Genomic DNA, 22,677 nt, shown 5'->3' with positions numbered 1-22,677 from the left:
TTTGGAACTCTGAAAGTTTCATTGGTGGAAAAATATCTGATATCATATTCTGGAAAGCCTATGGCTCATTAACTTATGTCTATTAATGGCTGCAAAATTCATAAACCTTTACATAATGATTTTCTTTAACTGTAGTGCTATTAATTTTTATGGTAATTTTAGTGTTATTTATGATCGTCAAAAGAGTCTGTTGGAAAAAGAGATAATTGCACAGGGCTTCCAATTTGTAGATCCTCTATGCCTTATAGTAATTGTTGCAGGCTCTATTAAAGATTAAGGAGGTTACAAGCTTTGACTTTATAAGGTGAAAGTAATTCTTTGAAGGGAAAGTTATATTATTAATAGTGATTGGAATTGATTACTCAGAGCTATAGTAATTCATTCATGGATTCCATTCAGTTTGACTTCTTTAAAGGTTTAAAACGTTTCTGTCTAATCTGAGGGATCCTAATTTCCTTTTGTCTGCCTGCTTACCAGTTGTAGACGCTTTTACACTCTTAAAAAAAACTCACAAACACGCACACAAGCAAACAAAGAAACCCCAAACCCCTGTAATTGGAAACAGTTCAGATTAAAAATTTAGATTACTATGTTAGCTTTAAAAAATACTGGAGAAAAAATAATCTGCACTTCTATTTATCTCTCCAGAGTATACAGAATGTGTGGTAGTTCAAGATCTATCTGTATATGGCTTACAGGTATTTAAAAAGATTATCGTCTAGATAACGTAATACACCAGAAGTAGAGCAGCTAGCAGATATTTTCCGTAAGGCGCATAGTAAATACCCTATATTTTGATCCTTTTTACATGCACATGGTAAAGCAAAGAAACACGTAATACAGGCAGGAGATGTTGAGTTTTAGGAGATGTTAGATTGTTTTACTTGGCATCCCACAGATTCATAGGTTCCTATAAGAAATTCCTTTTCTGTTCATAATTCAGAACTAGCACAAAAAGCTGCAGCCTGAAGTCTCATTAAAGATTTGCAGGTGAAGAGACTTCAGGGTCAGAGATTGATCAATCTGTAAGTTAGGATTTTTTTTTTCTAGTGTAATTGCAATGTATATAGTATCTTTAAAATATTTATTTCAGAGGTGTGGCACTATTTCTTGTTTTTCAATCTCATTCTGTGGGGAAAAGCAGTATTCCTTTAAAATTATTTCCATTGTCTGAGATCTACTTTGATTTTCATACTTTCCAGCTATGGCTCTTTACACTACACAACCACCATGCATGTCTATTATTTGAGTTTAGCCTTTCATCTGCTAAGGCAGAACAATGATTGTAGTCTTGTCTATTTGTCAGTGTTTTGAAGGCTGTCATTATTTTCTAGAATATTTTGAACTCGTACATCTGGTATGCATGGACATTAGAGAGTCTAGGGCCATTTTCGTAAGAGTCCTCAGTTGAACTTTCTCTATTCACTACTTTTCTTATTATTACAAATCTTGTAGTGGATTGGTGGCCTGTTTGTGTTAGTCTTGCACAGTCATGGCAGCTTTTCATGGGAGTTGTATATATTGGTACTCATCTAATTTTACATAGATGAATAGTCCCATAGGAGCTATTAATGCTGTTCATATGCATAAAGGAGAGTACATTTATACATGCTTATGGGACTTGACCTATTGTTTTTATTACCTGAGAGCTTTTGATAGAAAGTGTCCTACAGATACACTCGCTATTATTAAAATCCTATATTATCATAAATCACTGTTTAAATTACCATTGAGGTGTCTTTGCTGTTTTAACTGTATATTGTCTTGGGAGATTATTGTATATGCTAATAAATGACAGTCCTAATTGGTAGCACAAATCATCATGCTGTCTACTCAATGATTACAGTTGTCTTCTGTTTGTGATTTAGCCGATATAACAGCATTTGGCATTGGAATTGTACAACTTTTTTCGTACGTTGTTTTAATACTTATGATTGTAAATTTTCTTCCTGTCACTTCTCCCTGTTTGTGTACTGAAACTGTTTTGTTTGGAGGAGGTTTTGCTTTACTCTTTCCCCATTTGAAATGTTTAATTCCCAACTTTCCCTTATCTTTTTCAGGCCACTATGTGCTTAAGGTCCATGAAGTGACCATGCCCCCATTCTTGGGCCAGACTCTCCCACCTGCCTTCAAACTCTTGAATTTTTCCAGAGAAAATCAAAACCAAGAACAAAGAGTCTTTCAAAGTCACCAGCAAGTAAAAAGGATCAAACCCCACAGCCAGGGCTCTTATCCAAGGCACACTGAAGTCAATGGAACTTTTCCCATTGAATGCAGTGGAAGTTGGATTCAGTCTTTGCATCCCAGTCACCCTTGTAAGGTTTTTCATGCAGGAATGGGGCTTCAGTTTTGAAAATTGTAGTCTTCTAATAACCAAGAAAATAATTGACTTGGAGATCCATGTCGTGGTCATCTTCTTCCTATATTAACATTTTAAAAGAAAAAAAGAGATATTCTCTGTAGAGATTTGAGATACAGATTAAAAATTTTTATCAGTTCTGTTTTTCGGTATGTGTTTGGGGGTCTGTTTGTTTTGAAGAATTTTGATCAAATAATACAGTAAATTAATTTTTGTGACAATTGTAATTGCATCTCTAATAACATGTTGAGATTGTTTCACGCAAGTCTGGTTCACGAATTACCTCTGTCGCATGAGGACAGCCAAGTAACATTCCTCAAACTGATAGAGAATCTACCAACTTCAAACAACCAGTTTTCAAAATAATTATTTATCAACTTTAAATCTTACTGGGTTTTGTACAAATCTAGCTAACGATTGCAAGCAACAGAGAATATTTTCATTAGGAAAACTATGCTGATGCACTTAGCTGCTCATGTACATTAATGTCCATGTATTCACTGTATGAAGAAATTTTCACTTGAATAAGGTAGGAGTCCTCTAAAAGCCTCCCAGTTAAGTCCAGTGCCTTTGTGTGTGGATCAGAGGTTGACATCCGTAAAGGGGAGCGCTAGAGTTAATTCACATTACTGAATCAAAATCCATAGCTAGGCCTTATCTTAGATGTCCGTTGTTGAAGCGAATAGAAAAATTCAAAGTAAAAACAGATAAAGCACCTTAAATCTAACTCAAAGTTCTCCCTCAAGAGCCTCTTAGGGTAGAAATCAGCTTTAGAAATGTAGATATGGCATAGCAAGGCATGCCCATGGCATTCCGTAACTTGTAGTATTTTGACTTTTTCACCTTCAGAATACATCTGATTCATCATCATCACTTTTGCTCCTTCTTTGGAGATGTAAGAAAATGTGAAAGAAATAATAAATTTCAATGCAGTCATTTTGTTTGAATAGTATTAGCAGTTGCAAATAACAGCTGTATTTGGCACTTTGCCTCAGTCTTCATTCAAGAATCTCAGACCTTCTATTCCTTGAAGTTATGGCCAAAATTTCACACCAAGATCCAGTAGTTCACTATGAAGTCCCAGGTTTGATGCAGCTGCATTATGCATGACTCAGTTAATCACAGTGGCTTTTTGGGGCCTTACTCTAATGAACTGAATGAAGGATAAATGAGATCAGTTGAATTACCTAGCGTTTTACCACCTGCTCGGTGCGTACTTGGGTGATTGCTGTGAATCAGCTGTGATGGTAACCAGTGAGTTCTTGATAACCCGATGATAACTTATATGTCTGAAGTTGTTGAGCCTTTAATTTCCCTGTAAGAATGGTTTTGTACTTCTACAGGTGGAGAAACAGAAACTTGGTTAAATGCAAAGGATCACAGACCTTGGCAGTAGAACCCAGAAATCTTGACTTTTGTAGTCCTCTGCAATGCAACTGAATGATAGTTCTGTTATTTTACATCTCACTTTCATGAGGTCTTCATTTATTCTGAGCTTTATCGCATGCCTTTTTTTAACTATAAGAAAAAGCCCCTGGCTACGAAAGAAGTGATTTATCTGCAGGTATTGTAAATGTATGAGCTCCTTAGTATCATAGGTGTCTTGCTGCTTTGTCCCCAAGTAAATATACACCTGCCAACTTTATTATTAGCCAGAACGAAGATGTATTGTGTCCTTTATCAAATACATGATCAACTGCTATGTATTGACCAAAAGATACATCAAATGCTGTAATCAAAAAGGCTTCATCCTTCTTCGGTCTTTCCAGTTTTATCTCTTCATTTGCCCTCTGAAATACACTTTTTAATGAGCAGAAAGCCTGGAGTACGAAGTCTTTGTACCAGTGGACCTTGTTAACCAGCCATTTGTGAATTCTTTTTAGACTCCAGAATAATGAGCTACATTTCCTATTGATGTAATGGCAGCTTTCACTATGAAGAACCAGTCTTGTGCTTTCAGTTCAATTAATCAAGTTTTAACAGTAGGCCTTTTCTAGGTTAGCTAATTTTGAACAACTACATATTCTAACATCATGTCTCTTGGGACAATGAGAACTACACAAACTATGTCTCTTAGAAAAGCAGGATTCTCAGGCTATCCATTTAGCAGTCTAATTTTCAGATACGTTATTTAACTCAGCTAGATCACTGTCCCTTTCCTTGCTACCATGCAGACACCAGCTCAGTAAAACAAAGAAAACAGAAATTCCTGATAATTCTTTCCCCAGTGACATTTGTTGCATCATGTGTTAGGATTAGGGAGACTGTATATAAGGGCCAAGATCTCAAAATGTAACAATAAATGAGATGTTTTGATATTTTGTAGTATTTCCATGTGGGTTTCCTCCTTGTGGAAGCTGCATGCTGCTATGTGTTAAGTTTGAACACTTAGTTTGAGGGTGTAGGGCGAGTAACAGTAAGTTCTGCAAGATGAGAATATTTAGTGGCTTGGCCTTTCATGTACTAATTTACTATATGGTACTCTGTAAAACGCCATTCTTTGAAAATTGCTAACATGCAGACAGTTTTAGTCATAAGATTTTGATTTTGTTTTCATTTAAAGCTTAGGCACTTTGCTTAGAGTAATGTCCCAAGAGAGTCCCTGGTGTGAAGCAATTGCTAGCTGTTAGTCCTATATCACGACAAATTTTTAAATTTAGATTTCTGAATCTCCTGCTGACTAGCATCTTTCTTGAGACTCACAGTACTTACAAGTAGCCAGTCTCTCCTTGGCATGGTAGATGTGCAGAATGGATCATTATCACACAGTATACTTTAAGGCTCGGTATGAAACACGAGAAAGACCTCAATATTGCTAGTGAAGATACGTAGGAGACACAGCTACATCATGTTTTAATATGTCCTTTAGAGCATTGTAGTGCAGACAGTCCATGTGTCTCAGCATCAGTATACAATATTTTATGTACAACTAAGTATTGTTTGTATTCTTCCTCCTTTGTTTAGTTTGTCATAATTGAATGCAAATTTGGGGCTGAGGAAGGTTATACAACAAATAATCTGTGATCTTAAAAAAATGAATGACCTATATTCACTATTTTATAGTGAATTTATAGGATTACAGAATGTGCAATGGAAGCCAAAGCCTCCTTTTGTGTACACACCCCAGTGACGGCAAAATAACAGACCACAACTAGTGAGAGAATCGTTTATTCTAATCTTGTAAAACACTCGTGGGCTGTGGTGCTCCAGAAATCATAGGTTGTGTTAGCTGCATTTTTATACCTTTAAAGAAATTTTATTACATTGTCTACTGTATTTGTTATCAATTCTCCAGAAAACAATTGCTGTGTGAACGGTACTGCAGGCTTATAGTTTATTAAAATGTACTGGGCCAAATCCTGATGTCAATGAAATCTGTTAAATTCCTTCCAGATATATTTTTTAAATACATAATGTAAAACAGCTGCTTTCTAAATAATCTGTTTCTCATGTCATTAATTACATTTGTATAGATGTAGGTGAAATCTTAAATATGCAGTCCTCAAGGAGCTAGCATATTTTTAGAGACAACTTAAATGACCTTTCATCTCATTGTTTTTGCTTTTTGTTCATGTTGTCTACTTAGTTCCCCACTTGGAATTCTGTATTTCTGTATGTGATTATGCTACTTAAAACGGGATCTTCACTATTAATTTGAGTCTCTAAATGCTGCAGTATTACAAACAGTGACTGGTTTACTGTTTCTAACTTTTACTGGTTTTTACCATCATAGATTGTACTCTTAATGTGAAGAATGCTCTTCAGTGTACTTGAATATAACTCTTTCCATTCTATCCCACAAACACTCCTCACAGATGACTTCTCAAAGATTTTGAAGAGAATTGGTAGTTTCAGTGTGCACACTTTGAACAGATAAACAGATTGTGATAAATTTTTTTTAAATTACCTGTATGTTCTAAACTGATCAAATATTGAAGTAGGCATAAGGAATTATGGTTTCAGAATGCACATGCTTCCTCAGTTGTGTAAACTGATAGAATTTTACTGAAGTCAATGGCATTGTATGAAATCTTTTATATTTGGAGCAAGGGTGCTTTTTTTAAACCATTTTCCACTTCTATTCCTAGAACTTTTAATTTCTTTTTTCTTCTATCTTTATCTTTTTTGATAATTTTTCTTCAGTATAGTTGAAATTGGCTCCATTTTGTCTTCTTAGCACAAAGATTGTTCTGTTAAGCAAACAGAAAGGCAAGGAATTATGGCACAGTACTGGAAGTTACCCAAGCTAAATCCATACCAGATAGTGGATATTTTTTCAATTCCAGCAAAGCTAGTACCAGTTAGTTAATAGAAATACTCTGTGGGAGATGCAATAATCTATGTTTAATCTTAAAGTAAATCAGTAACTAGCTGTATGTGTGTACTTCATGGCATTGCAGTTTGGTTGGTCTGTCCGCTATTTTAAAATACTGTTTAGAGAAATCAGTCACATGTAGGGTAGCATTGCTTTGTACTCTATAATTTTTAGTGGTAATTGTATAGATTTGCAACAGAAGAAGAAGGAGGGATTCTAGCAGGAAATTGTGTTGAAGATGACCTTGAATTTGAAGTCTTTCTGCATTTTTATAAGTATTTTCCCCATCATCATGTGGCTCAGGAATGGAGAAGAAAAATGAAGGTAATAAGAAAGAAAGAGTTCTCTTTGTTTTCTTGTGTACATATGTTGTAATGAAGGTGAACCCAGAAAGTTGTTTAATGTTTTCCTGGCCTCTTCCAGATATTGATCTTTTTCAAACCAAACTTTTCTGGAGGAATGTCCTTATTTTATTACAGATATATACAGCTTCCCCCCTAGCTATCAGGGCGACCAATTCTAATACGTTTAGAATTCCAGTTGCTTGGATCCCATCTGATTCTTCAGTCTTTGAAAAGGCCAGCAGGTAACATTGTTCAGGTTTTTTACAAGATTTTGATTTAAGGTTTTCTTAGTAGTCTAATGAAATACAGTGATTTTTCTTCCATAATAGAAATGTATTCTGTAGCCAGTTTCTCCCTAATTGTAGATCCCAGCAGGGACATATGGAACAGATGACACAGTTTGGCTTGCATGATAAATTGTGGCTAGGAGTATGAAAATACCTAAATAAGAGACCTCATTTGATCAGCAATCACCTAGTTTCAAAAGTAGTCTGTTAGACTATAAATGGATTTACAATGGCCCAGTGTGGGGGCTCACTGGGAGATGATTCTGTCTGTAGGTCTGCAGTCAATGACTGGAAATCTCAAAGGAGTTAGTTTGGAAAGTAGAAGGAGTTTAAGACTGTGCAGATACCTGTCTTTCCTGGCCATATGGGTAAGACCCAGTGGCAACCCTAGATAGCACTTCAAGCCATCAGGTCAGAGGAGATACAATCAACTAATACATCTGTCATGGAAGAAGGGAAAATTAATAACTTATTCTGAAAATCTTGATCAAGGTAGGAGTCTGACAGCAGTTAATTCAGGAAATTAAGCCAATGAAAATCGAAATCCATGCAGAAATGGTTTACAAGATAATAGGCCATTTTTTTTTCCTGTGGCAAAATTTTTCATTTGGTGATTTCCACAGTATTTCAATAAAACTTTCTGCCTCTTTCCTCCCGTTGGCAACCATAGGCTACTGAGAATGTGATGCCACTGAGCAGTTTATCTACTACCTGGACACTTTTTTTAAGGATAAAGTCTTAATTTAAATGTTTCTGGAGAGACATTCCCTTAATATTGCATTAGAGGTCTTCTGCATGTTGTTAACATACAGTCTCAGAAGCAATCCTCTTTTTTGACCAAGAAAAACTTAGGACCAGAAGAACCCCAGCTCCTTTCATTACAATGCCAGAGCCAGAGGGAAGAGCATACAAGCCAAGAAATTACAGCATCTTTTCTATGAAGCTATTTTTTTCTCTGAATGTCCACACATCTTCCCTGCAGTCTTTGGACCTGACAGTCATTTCAGACGAAAGTATTGTTTTATCAATGAGCTTCATTATGGTAGTAAAATCCGTAAAGGAGAGCTTAATTCTTCCTCAGTTTTCTTTAGTCCTGCAGAATTTATTGAATACTGAGAGTCCTATGGTAGTATCTAGAAGACAGATTTCCATATATGACAAGATGGTTGTTGATTTGAGAATCTTACATTTCAGCAGGATGATGTATTAAACAATGATATAGTCCACAGTTTTTGAAGTAACTTCACAGCATTTCTGTACCCAGTCACAATGTGCGTATAATCCAGAAAGGTAATAGGAAGCATAGACATTATAATTGCCTCTTTATCCCTCTAAGGTACACAGGATTGGAAGAGATTTTTGAAGAGTTGGAGTGAAACCTTTAGCTAAGAAGTGCAGGTGCATTGCACCTGCAGAATAAGGTTTTGTACAATGCCATTGAATTAGAACATAGGTAATATAATTATTGCTTAAGGCTCAGGAACCAGTATATTAACTCTGGTAATTTTTCACTTTATAGACATAAATAAGTTAGGATGTTCTGTTTTGGTGGGACCTGTATGCTGGAGTCGTCCATGGGCGCTATTGAATGAATGAATCTGGGCACTCATACATGTGGGAGATGTGGTATCTTAATCCATTCTGGTGCTTGTAGAAGCTGTCAGGCTCAAACGGATTTATTTTTAATGTAATCCCAATGATTTCAGTGGAATAACAGAAAATATAAATCAGGAGGAGTGAATAGGTCATACTGATTGAATGGTACTAGCTGAAAGCAGCGTAGCTGTTTTTTGTTGTTTTATCAGGCACCCATTCATGAAGCATGGAATCTTTCAATTGAAACTGAGATTGTTCATCCTTAAATTTCTTATGGGCTGTAAAAGACAGCGTTAGCGTGCTACTGTTCTCCTACAATAGCCTAAACCATGTTAATCAATTTAAATGTATAGGGATGTTTTAGCATACCATTTCAATTATAGCCAGCCACCACAGAGGTAAGAAGCAAGAGGGAAGCAAAGGTACGAGTGGAGCAGGACAAAGGGGAGTTACCAGTGGACAGACACGGTTCTCTGTCACAGTTTTATTATCAAAGAGGAGTTTGTAAAATATTTGGGTGCCGAATCTGCCAAGACACTTAGTGGCAGGATTGTCTTGTTTTATTCTTCCACCTTTGGTTGCAGTCAACAGAAGGACTGTAAAAACTGGGGCAAAGTCTGGAATGATATTTCTGATTGTGTTGATTTTGCTGCAAGGACATACTCTACCCCAGAACGGTTTCTGTCTCACCCCCATCACAAGGCAAATCCCTAATGAGGAAACTGTCACTGTCTTTTGGCTGTTTGATTGAATAGAATTTTTTATCCATAGAGTCTTGTGAATGTTTTCTGAATTTCAAGTACTGACCTAAATAATAACTTATTCAGAAGTCTTGAAGAAGGTAAGGAAATACAGTGAATTTGTTGACTTTTGATCTGTTTTATTCTAGGTGGGGGAAAAAATACCAAAGTTCTATCTTGTTTGCCAAATTCTGACATCCAGAACTGCATAATACTATGAACCTGAATGTCAAATATTTAGAGACATCTCAGATTAGAAGAGCAGAATTCTAAAAAAACTTAAGGTCAAAACAACCTAATAGAAGAAATTAGAAAAATAGCTGAAGATGAATGTCTAACACTGCAGCAGATTATACTGGCATAGTTCAGCTGACTTTAGTAGAGATGAGGCTATAGTACCAAAGTTTCAAAACACAAATTTCTCTTATTTATTAGGCTTCCTAGTACAGATAAACTTGTTAATTCAAATTTAAAAATTATATATAAGATTGGAGTGCTTGGCTTGCCCAATGGAAACCACCATCCTTTCTTTTCTAGTCATTTTCTGCTTTTCTGAAGAAAATAAAAATAAGAGACAAATGTGTAACAGAGAAAAGCAATAAATAATGTTCCATAATGATCAATGATGAGGAATATGTGCTTGGAAACTGGGAAACAAATTGTTCCGGAAGCATGATTTGACACTCGTTAGTGCTTTTCTGTAAGGCAATGCTTTTTGTCTCAGTGGTAGCACACGGGTGCTGTGGTTGCCATGGTAAGGTACATGTTTTGTTATGAATGCTATAAATAGTCACATCATTGGCCAAAAGCATAAGTGAAGATCCTGCTCTGGTCGTGTTTATTGTGAGTTTTGATCATGGTCACAAAGGCTAATGTGATGTTTTACATGGTAAATTAAATGGGCATAAAGACAACCATCTTTGTGTGTTTCTGTGATGGAAGTATATGCCACATATGTAGTCATTCTCTCATAAATCATAAGTACTTCTGAACTTCTATCTTTAACTGACTGTGACTGAGATTTGGTATTGTCTTTCCAACATTCTGTCTCACAGACTGTATCCCTGACCTAAGGCGAATAGACTGCTGGGTAGATGTACATAGACCAGAACTGAAATTTAGAATATATAACCTTTGTACCTAGATCTGCCACAGATGTGCTGCTGTTGAGTAATTCTCTATAGCTGAGAAGCAAAAGCAGTAGAAAGGGGTAAACTGTCTCCTGTATTGAGATGGAAAAGCTTAAGTCTTCAATGTTTCTGAGCATTTTGAGATCTTTGGGTGAAGAATGCAAAACATTATTATGGCACTTCTTGACATTGTGCATTTGGACTGTCCTTGTCATTGTGTACAAGTCAGGCTTTATAGTAGTATGAATATAAGGGTTAAAACAGGATTTTTTCAAAGTTGTATGCAAGTTGAACTGCCCTTTAAAAGGAACTGTTGTCAGAGTAATTCCAGATCCACTCATGTTAACAAATAGTACATAACACTGCAGTTTGATTGCTCTAAGGAATGGCAGAATTGCAGAATGAGCCTTTCACAACACTGCCACACTCCTTTGATTATAAAGAATTGTTTCGTTTTTCCTGTGTAATTCAGTCAATTTTTTTAAAATTTGGCATCGTCTCAACCTAGTGGGAGGAATTTTTCAGGACTGAAGAAGTATGATGATAAAAAAATCTAAAAAATTTTAAAAACCCGCTCCCATCTCAACCTCCTGTTCCCCAATTAGAGCTTTTACTATCTAAATTTTCCTATGTCATTTGGAAACATGGCAGACCTGAATTTTCTGTCTGTTATGTCAGTGCTACAAGATCTGCAGGAAAGTCTATAAATGTTTGTTATGGAAACATTTGCCTAATCATCCCTGTAAAATTTTTGAAAAGCTAAGAAAACACGCTGCCACTTAGTGTATGACATGGTGATACAGAGAGCCATACCAGGAGAGCTATCCTGTTCTCAGTAATTGCATTTCTGTTACAAAACACATGCTTACTAGAAAACACACAGGGAAAGATTATGTCCTCTTTGAGTCCTAGTGAACACGGTGTAAAACTAACCCTTTGTGATGATTTGTGGGGTACTTTGGAAAACCTGGAGAAAAAAATTTCCTAAATGCACATCTTTTCTCAGTTATACCACTTTTAATTCCAAAGTAACTCCATTCGATGTCTGTCGGGCTGTCATTTAATATCAAGAGAGCACAGTCCAGAATTGGAAGAAATCTTTTTCCATTGCTGTATAGGAAAGTTGCATATAAAACAATTCCCTGTGATTCAGCATAATACTTACTACAAAATATAAGCCTTCCTCACAAGTTGTCAGTTGCTGGGTGCTCAAAGTAGAGCTTGAGTGATAAGCGAAGGCTGAAGAGACCTTTGCATTCCAATAGGAGCAGTAACTGCGTAGTGTCTTGGCTGCCTTACTGTTACAAAATAGAATATGTGTACAAAGTTATGGAAAATGGAGCTGTGTGTGATCTGGGGACCTTGCTGAAGGAAAAGGGTGAGATAATTAATAGCTAAATCAGAAAAACCTTGCTGAGGCCAGAGCAGCACAGATTTTAAAAGGTTCTGAAGCATTCATCAGCACTCACTTTCTAACCTAGTGAAATTTTCTAGTGATATTTCTCATTCTGATATGCCATGCTGAAAATTTGCCTGTAGTCAGAGGAGTTTTTACGCTTCTTTACAATGGTGGAGAGTTTACTAACTGAGAAAATAAGATGGGTGGACAGATTAATTCCTTATGGAAATAGGCACGTAGATCTGATTGTTAGCAGCTTTGTAATCGTATGCTGTGGCAGTAGTGTATGTAAGATAATGATTGCCAAGCAGTAGTCTTTCTTGTTCTTCTCTTTGGTGCTGTGTGTATCAGTGAGGTAAGTGACGACTTCTTATTTGTCAAAGTATTTGGTGTTTTTTCCCACAGTATGTTCAGATTATTGCTTTACTAATTTCCTTGGCTTCTTTTCAATTTATGTCAAAACAAACCAACATCAAGTGAAACTTCTGATGTTTATAGCAATACAGAAAATGAATCAACGTTTTTCAATTATATGGACTTAGCCTGAAAAAGCTGAAAGCACAGGAAACAATTGCAATATGAATGCACACATCTGCTCACAGAAAGTATAATTGTTTATGGATTTGTAATTGCAGGAGCGCTCAGCAGTGTTACATGATGCATGCTCTTGGGTAATGCTGGAGTGACAGCTCTGGACACTGTTTCATGAGATTTCAAGAGCAGAAGCAGAATAAACTTGTCGTTTCCACCTTGGAAAGTTCACTTTGCTTTTCCTGTTGAGATTGCTAGCCAGACTGCTTACCAGTGCCAGTGTGGTATAAACACCTCTTAATTAGCAGCTGGGTTGAGTTTTCCAAATCATTGTAAACAATCCACTGAATATCCAGCAGAAGCCAATCAATTTCATTTGTTACTGAATGTCTTTGGTTAACGAGCAGCAATACCCATTATACAATTCTTTTAGTCCTTTGGCTAGTAGGATCCATGTCAGCCTTCTGTCTCCTTTAATTCTGTGGCTATCAATAGCAGTCCCCTTTCTAACACAGGTGGAAGGAACGCATAGGAATTAGTGTTTTAGGAGCTTCGTAATCTTGAGCCATCATCCTTCTGCCACAGTTATTACTCTGGCCCATGTCCCCCTTTTTCTGTCATACAGAAAGAGAGAGTGTATTATGTAGAACAGGCTATAGCTGAAGGCTTTCTGGTTTAGAATGAGATTTATGTACCTCTCAAGATTAAGCAAGGGAATGAAGAGGATTGGGAAATGTTACAACCGTGATACTAGTATTTTGAGAAGTACAATGAAAGCTTTATCCATAACACTTCAAATATTGCCATTGTTAATATATTCTGAGGGAGAGCTGAATGCAGATAGAAAAAGTTTCTGGGGTGTACAGCAGAAGAAATGCTATGTCTGTCTTTTTCATTCTTTGTAGACAGGACGAGCAGTTGCTAAAGCAGTTGCTTTTGAAAAATGAGTTAGCAGTCAGCGTATCTGGAATATATTTTTCAAAAGTTTGGAGCATTTCCATTAGTATGTAAGTACCAAGAAATATATCATAAAAGCCAGTTGGCCTCACAAACTTTGAATCTAATACCAGTTAATTGTATCAAGTTGCAGTTGTTTTAATGTTTTCTATGTAAGGGGTCAGAGTTCCAGCAAACATGTTTCTGGAGTTGTTGGCAGCTAAAAGAGAAAGGCTGCTTTACTGCTCTTTATTGCTCTTTCATAACTGTTCTGATTTCCATAGCCAAGAAAGCACCATTAGAGTTTTTATTATTTTTAATTTTCAAAATGCTTTAGAAAATATATTACACAAGGACACCTGCAGGAGCAGAAAAGTTCTGAAGTTTTGGAAACTAATTCCACTTTGGAAAGAGACATTTTCTTTTATATGCTAAAGAAAACACAGAATTTCAAAACCTTTATTTGTGGCTTTGTAGCAGTGCTAAACTTTGCTGGTCACATCTTCACTGTGCTTTTAAACCAAGACCAATCTTAGCTTTCATTGCATCTTCACTCCCATTTGTGGTTTTTAAGAGGTATTATTAACCCAAATTTGATACACGCCCTCAATTTCTAATACACATGTGATGTTTTCCCCTTAAATTTTTTATCTGTTCTGTGGGTAGAGTCAATATCTTTTAAGAGAGACTGCAGATGTAACTGTCAGCTCCCCTGGTCCCATATCAAGATGGAATTATGTAATCACAGAAATCAGAGATGGAAAAAAAAAAATCTATTAGGTCATCTTGTCCATCTTTTCTGCCAGTTCATAATGACTCCCTGCAGTATGTTCTCCAATGAGTTGTTTAGCTTAGTTCTGGGCAGTTCTTTTGAAAGGACTGTAAAGCCTTTCCTGTGATTCTTACTAAGTATCTTTCACTTCTCTGTTTTTAGTCTTGTATGACAGGGCCGGATTGTATCCGTATTACTCCTGTAATGCAAATACAAGAGCAATTGGCATTTTTGTTGAAGAAATTATTTGGGTTTTAGGACCAAGCCTACATCTTCTGGTTTTGGTAACTGCCTGAGGAAGTAAATGGCAGTGAAGAATTTCTGCAGTAAATTTCCCCTGTTCTTGTATCTTCTACAAATAGTTCATGATTTCTGCATATTTACTGGCAATTTGCTGAATTGTTTCTAGGAATAGTTCTTGGTCTATGGTTCTTTCACAAGCAGTTTCAAGTGACCCAGAACTGAAATGACAACTGGTTTGGTTAAATACTGAGCATGTGACATTTTATATGCCCTGACAGGTTAAAATTAACCCAGTTCAAGTGACAAACATGGCAGCAGAGAAAGAGTGTCTGGCAACTAATGCAGGAGGCAAGTCTGATTTTTAACCCTGGCCACACTATTGAATTTCATCTCTTTGTGCCTCAGCTTGCAATATATAAGTACTGTCAGAGGATGAAATGACGGTGAAGTTACCTTTCTCAGTAAGCCTTTGTGAAGATTTAGGAGACTTTGAAATTCCTGGATAGATGGTGCTAAAGAACAGTGATCATCACCATTGTCTGTAAGGATTATTTAATAACTTAAACTCAATTGGATTTAGAAATTTCATCTCCACGTTCCACTCTGCTGCTTCAGTGCCAGAGGAAAAATTTTATAATAGGTTGCGTGAGTACTGCTGCTCCCCAGACTGACAAGTGGTAGTTGCCTGTTATGCAAATGTTCCCTTGTATTGAACTGCCTCTCCTTGCCTTCACATTAAGCAACATGTTTGCATTATTGTATTGCGTTGACCACGTACAGGTCAGAGAGCAGAGTGTAGAATTGCACAGTCCCTCCCATCCACTGGAAGGGAAAGCAAGAGTGTGAGAGGAGGTCAGCAAAGGACTGCAATGCAAACAGCTAGACATCGTTGTTAAATCAGATTTTGCAGTACTTGACAGCTCTACATAAAGATATATAGGGCACTGCACTCAAACAAGAACTGATAAAATTTTGTAGATCTTGGTTCCAGTGTAGCAATTGCATATTAGTAGCAAGCAGACTGTGTGAGAAGACTCCAATGTAGCAGATTTCTGTAAGACATGGAGGAGTTGGGTTTTGTGACTTGGAGAAAACAGCCCTATGAATTCCCTTGTTTCAATCTGCAGCCATATGTTAATTTTCACATATTCTGTGAGTAGGGCAGGAATGCCTTCTCATAGGGTATGCTAATTTCCTTCCTAGGGATCTTTGTGCATCATTTCTGTGAATGTATGGCTCATCTGTCAGAATTTTTGAGACAGAAAAAAATATGGCTTATGCTTTTGAGAGGCAGTGGACACAAACTGAAATACTTTTTTCTTATGTTTAAGTAGAATTTCCTGTATTTTTACTGTGAGTGTCATTGAACAGTGGATTTGACCGGAGAGCTTGCTTGTGAAGTCTCTATCCTTGGAGATACTGAAAATACGACTGGACAAGGCCCTGAGCAACCTCCCCTCTTTGATCCTGCTTTGAGCAGGGAGGTTGGACTACAACTCCAGAGGTCTTTTCCAACCACATTGTTCCTATGATTTCGTGATTATCAGAAAGGCCCCAAACTTGGAAAAATAGGGATTTGTCTCTTGGAAAGGGACAGGAGTATCCAGATTTCAGACAGCTAACTTAAAGTTTTGGATCTTCTGTATCTGTCTTTTTGAAAAATATTCTGGCTAAGTCCTAGATTAAAAGTTGGGGTTTCAAATAGAACAACACCCTCGTTACATTGTTTTTACTCTTCAGTCTTATCATGAAACCTAGTCATTGTCACTCCCGGTCTTGATTTCTTAAGTTTCCTTTAAATTTCTAGACAAAAGAAACAGGCACTGCCCACAAGGGGCTGCAGTGAACTTCTGTTATCCCTGTATTGGCCACTCATTTCTCAGGAAGGCCCTCAGGATTGCTGAGTAATTGTTAAATCTATAGGAGCCTGCTCTCCTCTCTGCTGTCCAACCAGTCACGAGAGACCATAATCATCAGCATTGCCGTTCTTTCCGTGAAACCACATATATATAGTAGGAAAGTGAGGGAGGAAGAAAGTCTCTGGTAAATCCAAACCCATGCTGCTGCTCAGCAGCAACTGCTTTTTCATAAAGCTTGTATGTCCATTATAGGATACTTTAGCATCTTGCAGAATGCAAGGCAATATATAAATATTGATTTCATTAAAAATCCTTTATGTTCTCCTTAAGTGGTCATTTTGAAGTAGTAGATTATGAGATTTAGAAGGTTTTGAGAGGCATATAATAATAATGTCATACAGTCTTCATGGTCTGTTGGAAAGAATTTCACTGTTTAAAAAAAAAAGCAGCACTCCTATATGGCATTGTGGAATGATAAATAAGTAGGTGAGAGCTTGCCCCAGGAGCTTAGCTTCTGGTTGGGCTTAATGTCAGTGCAATAGTCTCTGCAACAGGAAACCGTTTTTTCCCATAATGAACATTTTTCCAGTAGGAAGAAAATAAGACAAGTCTCAATCTTATGAACACATGTAGACTTTTATGACCAGAGTGCTCTAAATTTTTTTTCCCTTTCCTTTCTTTTCCCTAAGTATCTAGTTTAAGTAGCATTATTCTGATAGGTAGTGTATTGGTTTTATGTGGCAAGGTTTTGGTAGCGGGGGGGGTTACGGGGGGGGGCTCCTGTAAGAAGCTGCTGGAAGCTTCCCCTGTGTTCGAGAGAGAGCGAGCCCATACCAGCTGGCTCTAAGATGGACCCGCCGCCGCCAAGGCCGAGCCAATCAGTGATAGTGGTAACGCCTCTGTGATAACATTTTTAAGAAGGAAAAAAAGTTGGGACGGGGAGAAAATAGCCACCGGAGAGAGGAGTGAGAACATGTAAGAGAAACAAGCCTGCGGACACCAAGGTCAGTGCAGAAGGAGGGGGAGGAGATGCTCCAGGCGCCAGAGCGAAGATTCCCCTGCAGCCCGTGGTGAAGACCCTGGTGAGGCAGGCTGTCCCCCTGCAGTCCAGGGAGGTCCACGGTGGGGCAGATATCCACCTGCAGCCCGTGGAGGACCCCACGCCAGAGCAGGTGGGTTCCCGAAGGAGGCTGTGACCCCATGGGAACCCTGCGCTGGAGCAGGTTCCTGGCAGGACCTGCAGATCTGTGGAGAGAGGAGCCCACGGAGCAGGGTTTCTGGCAGGACTTGTGACCCCGTGGGGGACCCACGCTGGAGCAGTGTGCTCCTGAAGGACTGCACACCGTGGAAAGGACCCATGCTGGAGCAGTTCGTGAAGAACTGCAGCCCGTGGGAATGGCCCACGTTGGAGAAAGTTTGTGGAGGACTGTCTCCCGTGGGTGGGACCCCACGCTGGAGCAGGGGAAGAGTGTGATGAGCCCTCGCCCTGAGGAGGTGAAGCGGCAGAAAATAACATGTGATGACCGTAAACCCCATCCCTGTCCCCCTTGTGCCGCTGGGGGGGCTTGGTGGAGAAATCCGGGAGTGAAGTTGTGCCCGGGAAGAAGGGAGGGGTGGAGGGAAGGTGTTCTGAGATTTCGTTTTATTTCTCATTTACCTTACTCTGGCTGATTTGTAATAAAGTGAGCTAATTTTCCCTAAGCTGAGTCTGTTTCACCCGTGATGGTAATTAGTGAATGATCTCTCCTGTCCTTATCTCGACCCGCAAGTTTTTTGTTATATTTTTCTCTCCCCTGTCCAGCTGAGGATGGGGGAGTGATAGAACGGCTTTGGTGGGCACCTGGCGTCCAGCCAGGGTCAACCCATCACAGGTAGTAAAGCACAAATGTGATGAACAGAAGAACTCTACGTGAGCTCTGGTAGCTCACCCCCAGAGAAATGAACAGCTGGTTTACTTTGGCAATTTTCCAAAACCCAGAAAGTGTTAAATCACATTAACTAACTTTACAAAGAACTAAGACACTTGTCTTCACTGTGACTGCAGTGTCTTCTCTCGAAGAACTTACTGTTTTAACCCTGTCTATGCCTTTTGAGATGCCTCTGGATCTCAGTCAGGGACACTAACCTAATAAGGATGTAAGGAAGAAATTGCATGGGAATTGTGAAGAAAAATAGGTGGTTCTGCATCTTCCTAGTATAACTTTATTTCCAACTTATTTATATGTTTACCTAATAATGCGAATCAGAATGGATGTAAACAATTGATGGGGTTAAACTGGAAATGCTCTAATTACTGCCTGGAGGGGGAAGGAGGATAGACTAGCGTGAGTGTGTGAGAGCTATCTGGCATTTGGCTGCATCCCAACACAGAGAGGGTACAAGGCTCTCGATGTGTTTCCTGCATAGGGTGGGGTCACCTCACATGCCTTCTCTCTCCTCCACTTTCCCTTCGTCTTGAAATTGCTCTTGGTTAACATCTGGAACTTTTTTTTTCTCATCAACATCATTTCCTTAGCTAGAGCAGAGCATTTTCGTGATTGGGGAATTCCTACGGTTTGAGATCAGCCAGAAAAAAGTCAGAGAGGTTTTGGCTTCACTTCCCTTCTCTGTCTTTTTTTCTAACATGAGAAGAAGTGTGTCTGAAATTTCTGTAATGCTTACTTCACTGAAAAAATTAAAATTCCTTAAAAGGAATACAGCAAGTTCAAGGTTTTACTAGGAACCTTTGTTTATCTTTGGGACTCTAAAAGCTATTACACGGTACAGTCTTAGGGACACAGTAATGTAGTTTAGTGTCTGTAGCAGTTCAGATCTGAAAACATGAAGCGTGTTGTGAACTCCACTTATGAATCGCAGCTCCTCTAGGAAAGTGTATGAGAGGTATGCGGGGATCATCCACCTGCAGAAGGTGGCAAACGCTTTCAACTTCAAACATAAACGTTTAAAACAGAGTGAAGAGTCTGTGGGCTTTGGAATTTCCATGGGAATGTAGGAAATGGAATATTTTTGTTACATTTGGAATTCAATACTGAGCTGGAAACCCAAACTTTTCATGCTGTCACTTCTTTAATAAAATCAAGTGGCAATGAAATTTTTGTTCTTTGTTGCACCCAGAAGGAAGCCTTTCCTAACCTAAGTTCCTGTGAGTGTAACATACCAGAGCAAGAAAGAGCGGCCTCTACTTAATACCATGTCTTGTTCAGTCCAAACACACTTTTGGTGCCTTCTCTGCTAGATAGAAGCCAGTGTTCCGTTAGTCGTGGTTACTCAGTTGTTATTTTCAGAGTGCAACATACTGTACTGATTCTTGATGACAGTCTTTTTCATGCTACCTTTTGGTGCAGTCCTCAAATGTTTACTCTTTCCACACAGAAAATTTTTGCTGCCCCAGACTCAACTTTGTTGCAGTTTTGTCCTCTTTGTGGTTGGCATATAAAGTTATTGGAATGTAGATGGCACAGAACTCTGAATATTTCTGAAAGTTGTGTTTGGGGATTCTCAGCCGTCATATATTCCTGGAAAGAGAGAATGCTCTGAGGTATACAATTGCATTTCACTGATAAGGAAGGGATAGTGTCATTGGAAATGTCTCAAGTAGAGAAGATACATCAGCAACTGCTCATCTCCCTCAAAACTGTATTTTAAAAAATGTCTCTCTTTGCTCCCCCAAATTTCCCTCTGTTTCTTTAGCTAGTAATTTTCTTTGTAGCTGTGCTGTTTTGAAGTTCTGTAGTTGTGAGGTGCTGGGAGGTTTATACTGTTACTTGGCTTATTCTGGGAGCAGAAGATGCTAGTTTCTGCAGTTGCTTAATAAAAATCAATTAAAATAGATATACAGTGATACTCCATCCCACGGTACCTTTTCTTTAGCTTTGAGATAGCAGCTACATCAAGTATTGAGACATAGACCAATGTTGCATGGGATCTGTTTTCTTACGTGAGCTTTTTTGAAGTCATTATGTGGTTTTAACTAATCCTATCGCTAGTACCTTGAAAAATCTATTGCTCTCATTTTATCCTTCACCTACATGCACATACACTTTTAAAATGTGGTGTTCACGATTTTAGCAACCTACAAAAAGCAAGTTATATACAGTCAACTTGGAAACAGAGTTAAATACCCATAGGGAGCTGCCCCACATAGTATTTCACTCCAAACAAAATAATACTCAACCTTGAAGTTGCACTTATCATCAGTGCACTATTGATACAATAAGCTACTTGAGTCTCTATAAAGGAATATTACGTAGCTTTTATAAGCATGAAAGCAGCATGGGAGATGCTACATGCTATGTCCGAGGCTAAAGAGGTAGTAAGTAGCAGAGCTGGTGCTGGAGTTCAGAGATTATTTCAAATGTTAGGAACTTCAGCGTAGGTTTGCCAAATCATACAAGGAAGTTGGGAATGTCAGTCAGGCATTCCATTTTGGTGACTTTTATATAAACTGTCTCATGTCTTTGTGCTGTCTGTGAATAACGCTAGCTGTAGTACCAATGGGGGTACTAGTACGCTTGTTGTTTCTGAGTGACCCTACTGTGTTTGACAGAGTCTTGATACTGTTAGTACTTTGACACACTCTCTAAATCTTACAAGTAATTTAATAAATACTGCACGCTTCCAAAAGGAATTAAAATTCCTCTTGCTTCGATGATCTATTTCCTAAGAGTGAAATGATCTTAACATTTCTTTCCAAATGTTTTTTAGACTCTATTCCTCCTTGGCTTTCCCTCGTCGTGAAAAGCTGGTTTTGGTTTCTTGGCCTGATTTTTCACTCACATAGTTAATCTTCCTCTGGCTTCTGATAAGCTGCCAAGTGTTTAAAATCTGCTTTGGTATTCCCTTGTAAAAGAGGTTGGATTTACCAGAGTTCATCACTGTAAGCTACTTCTGAATTTTCAGTGTTTATTTTGTTATAAGATCTTTCTAGCAAATGAACAAACGAAACCCCCATTTTACTGGTTACTTGTTGTCAGGAGTATGAACTGTCATTGCGCTCCTAATGAATTCCATCCTTTCCTCTAGCACAAACACTGCTCTCATCATTTGTAATGATTTCGTCCAGACTCAGTGGGATTCCTGTCTCTGAGCTGTTGCAGCTATTGGCTGGTTTTGTAGCTCTTAAGATGTTGTTAGACAGGCTACATGCTTTATGTAGATCATTCTGGAGATACTTCAAATGAGCTTGCTTCATATCTCAGTCAGCAAACTCTGCTCTTAACTTCAGACTAATATTCAGAATTTTTTCACTGGAACGGATGATTTCTACTTCTTTTACTGTGCTGTCGCAGTACTCATACATTGCAGGCATAGTTTACCCACTGTACATTAATTAGTAGCTTGGCTTTTGCTGTAGTAAATGTGGCTCTGAAACTCAGATTTATAGATCTGTACCTACAGGACACATTTGTCATCATCTGGTCTGGCTTTCTGCAAAGCACAGGCTAGAGATTTATACCTAGTTACAGAATCAATTAGGAAGATATTTGATGAATAGGAATCTGGGCAAGAGGGGTAGATCCTTTCATCAGATTTCATTAAAAAGCTGGTCATTTGTCACTTGTTGTTTTGCAGTAGTACTGATTTATAGGTGGAAAATACTGATGTTAGGATGATAGATTTTTGGGTGTTCTTTGTGAATGATAAGACTTCCCTGAAGCATATTCGTCAGTATGCTAGGTGAATATAGAATGTTATGAGAGTATTGGTGCCCATGATACTTTGTGCATGTTTCTTACGCAGGCTAGAAGATTTGACTGCCAAGTCAGGAAGTGGTCATTCTTTTCCTATACCTGAATATTCCTATGATCATCCATTTCATTTTATAGTTCTTTGTGAAGAGCTTTCTTACTGTGTTCAGGTGCATGGTCTTCCATTTACAGAGAAAGGTCCTGTTGCTGTTGGTTAATTTTTCTTGCATTGTGTATGGGTTTGTGCAAATGGGAATTTGCTCAGCCTCTGTGTCTGCCAATGTATCCTGCCTCCTGTGGTGGTGACCATCTCTAACAACCAGCAGCACACATGCATGTGTAATTTGCCTGGACAGCAACTTGGCAATGCAATGATATAGTCCTTCTGTATACCTACAAAATCTTTTATAGCTGGCATTATGAAGTTACAATCATACTTGCAAAACACCTTTTTCACAATGATATGCTTCACTAGTTCC

General features: G+C 38.2%; 1 protein-coding gene across 20 annotated transcripts in view; it reads left to right on the top strand.

Moving 5' to 3' along the window:
- The window catches only part of MORN1 (MORN repeat containing 1), a 182,196-nt gene that overhangs the window by 53,472 nt on the left and 106,047 nt on the right, over nucleotides 1-22,677 (top strand). For 19 of the 20 annotated variants that reach the window (XM_069782781.1, XM_069782776.1, XM_069782770.1 and 16 more), the window contains one exon: nucleotides 2,061-2,511. The exons of the other annotated variant lie outside the window; for it this stretch is intronic. In XM_069782781.1, coding sequence (XP_069638882.1) covers nucleotides 2,061-2,353 — 293 coding nt within the window. In that variant the 3' untranslated portion in view covers nucleotides 2,354-2,511. Of the gene's footprint in view, nucleotides 1-2,060; nucleotides 2,512-22,677 lie in introns of those variants that run through there. 20 annotated transcript variants of the gene reach the window in all.

This window comes from Haliaeetus albicilla, chromosome 4, assembly GCF_947461875.1.
Source record: "Haliaeetus albicilla chromosome 4, bHalAlb1.1, whole genome shotgun sequence".
NCBI lineage: Eukaryota > Metazoa > Chordata > Aves > Accipitriformes > Accipitridae > Haliaeetus > Haliaeetus albicilla.
The sequence above is the reverse complement of the archived record's forward strand: the minus strand, read 5'-3'. Positions and strand labels throughout refer to the sequence as shown.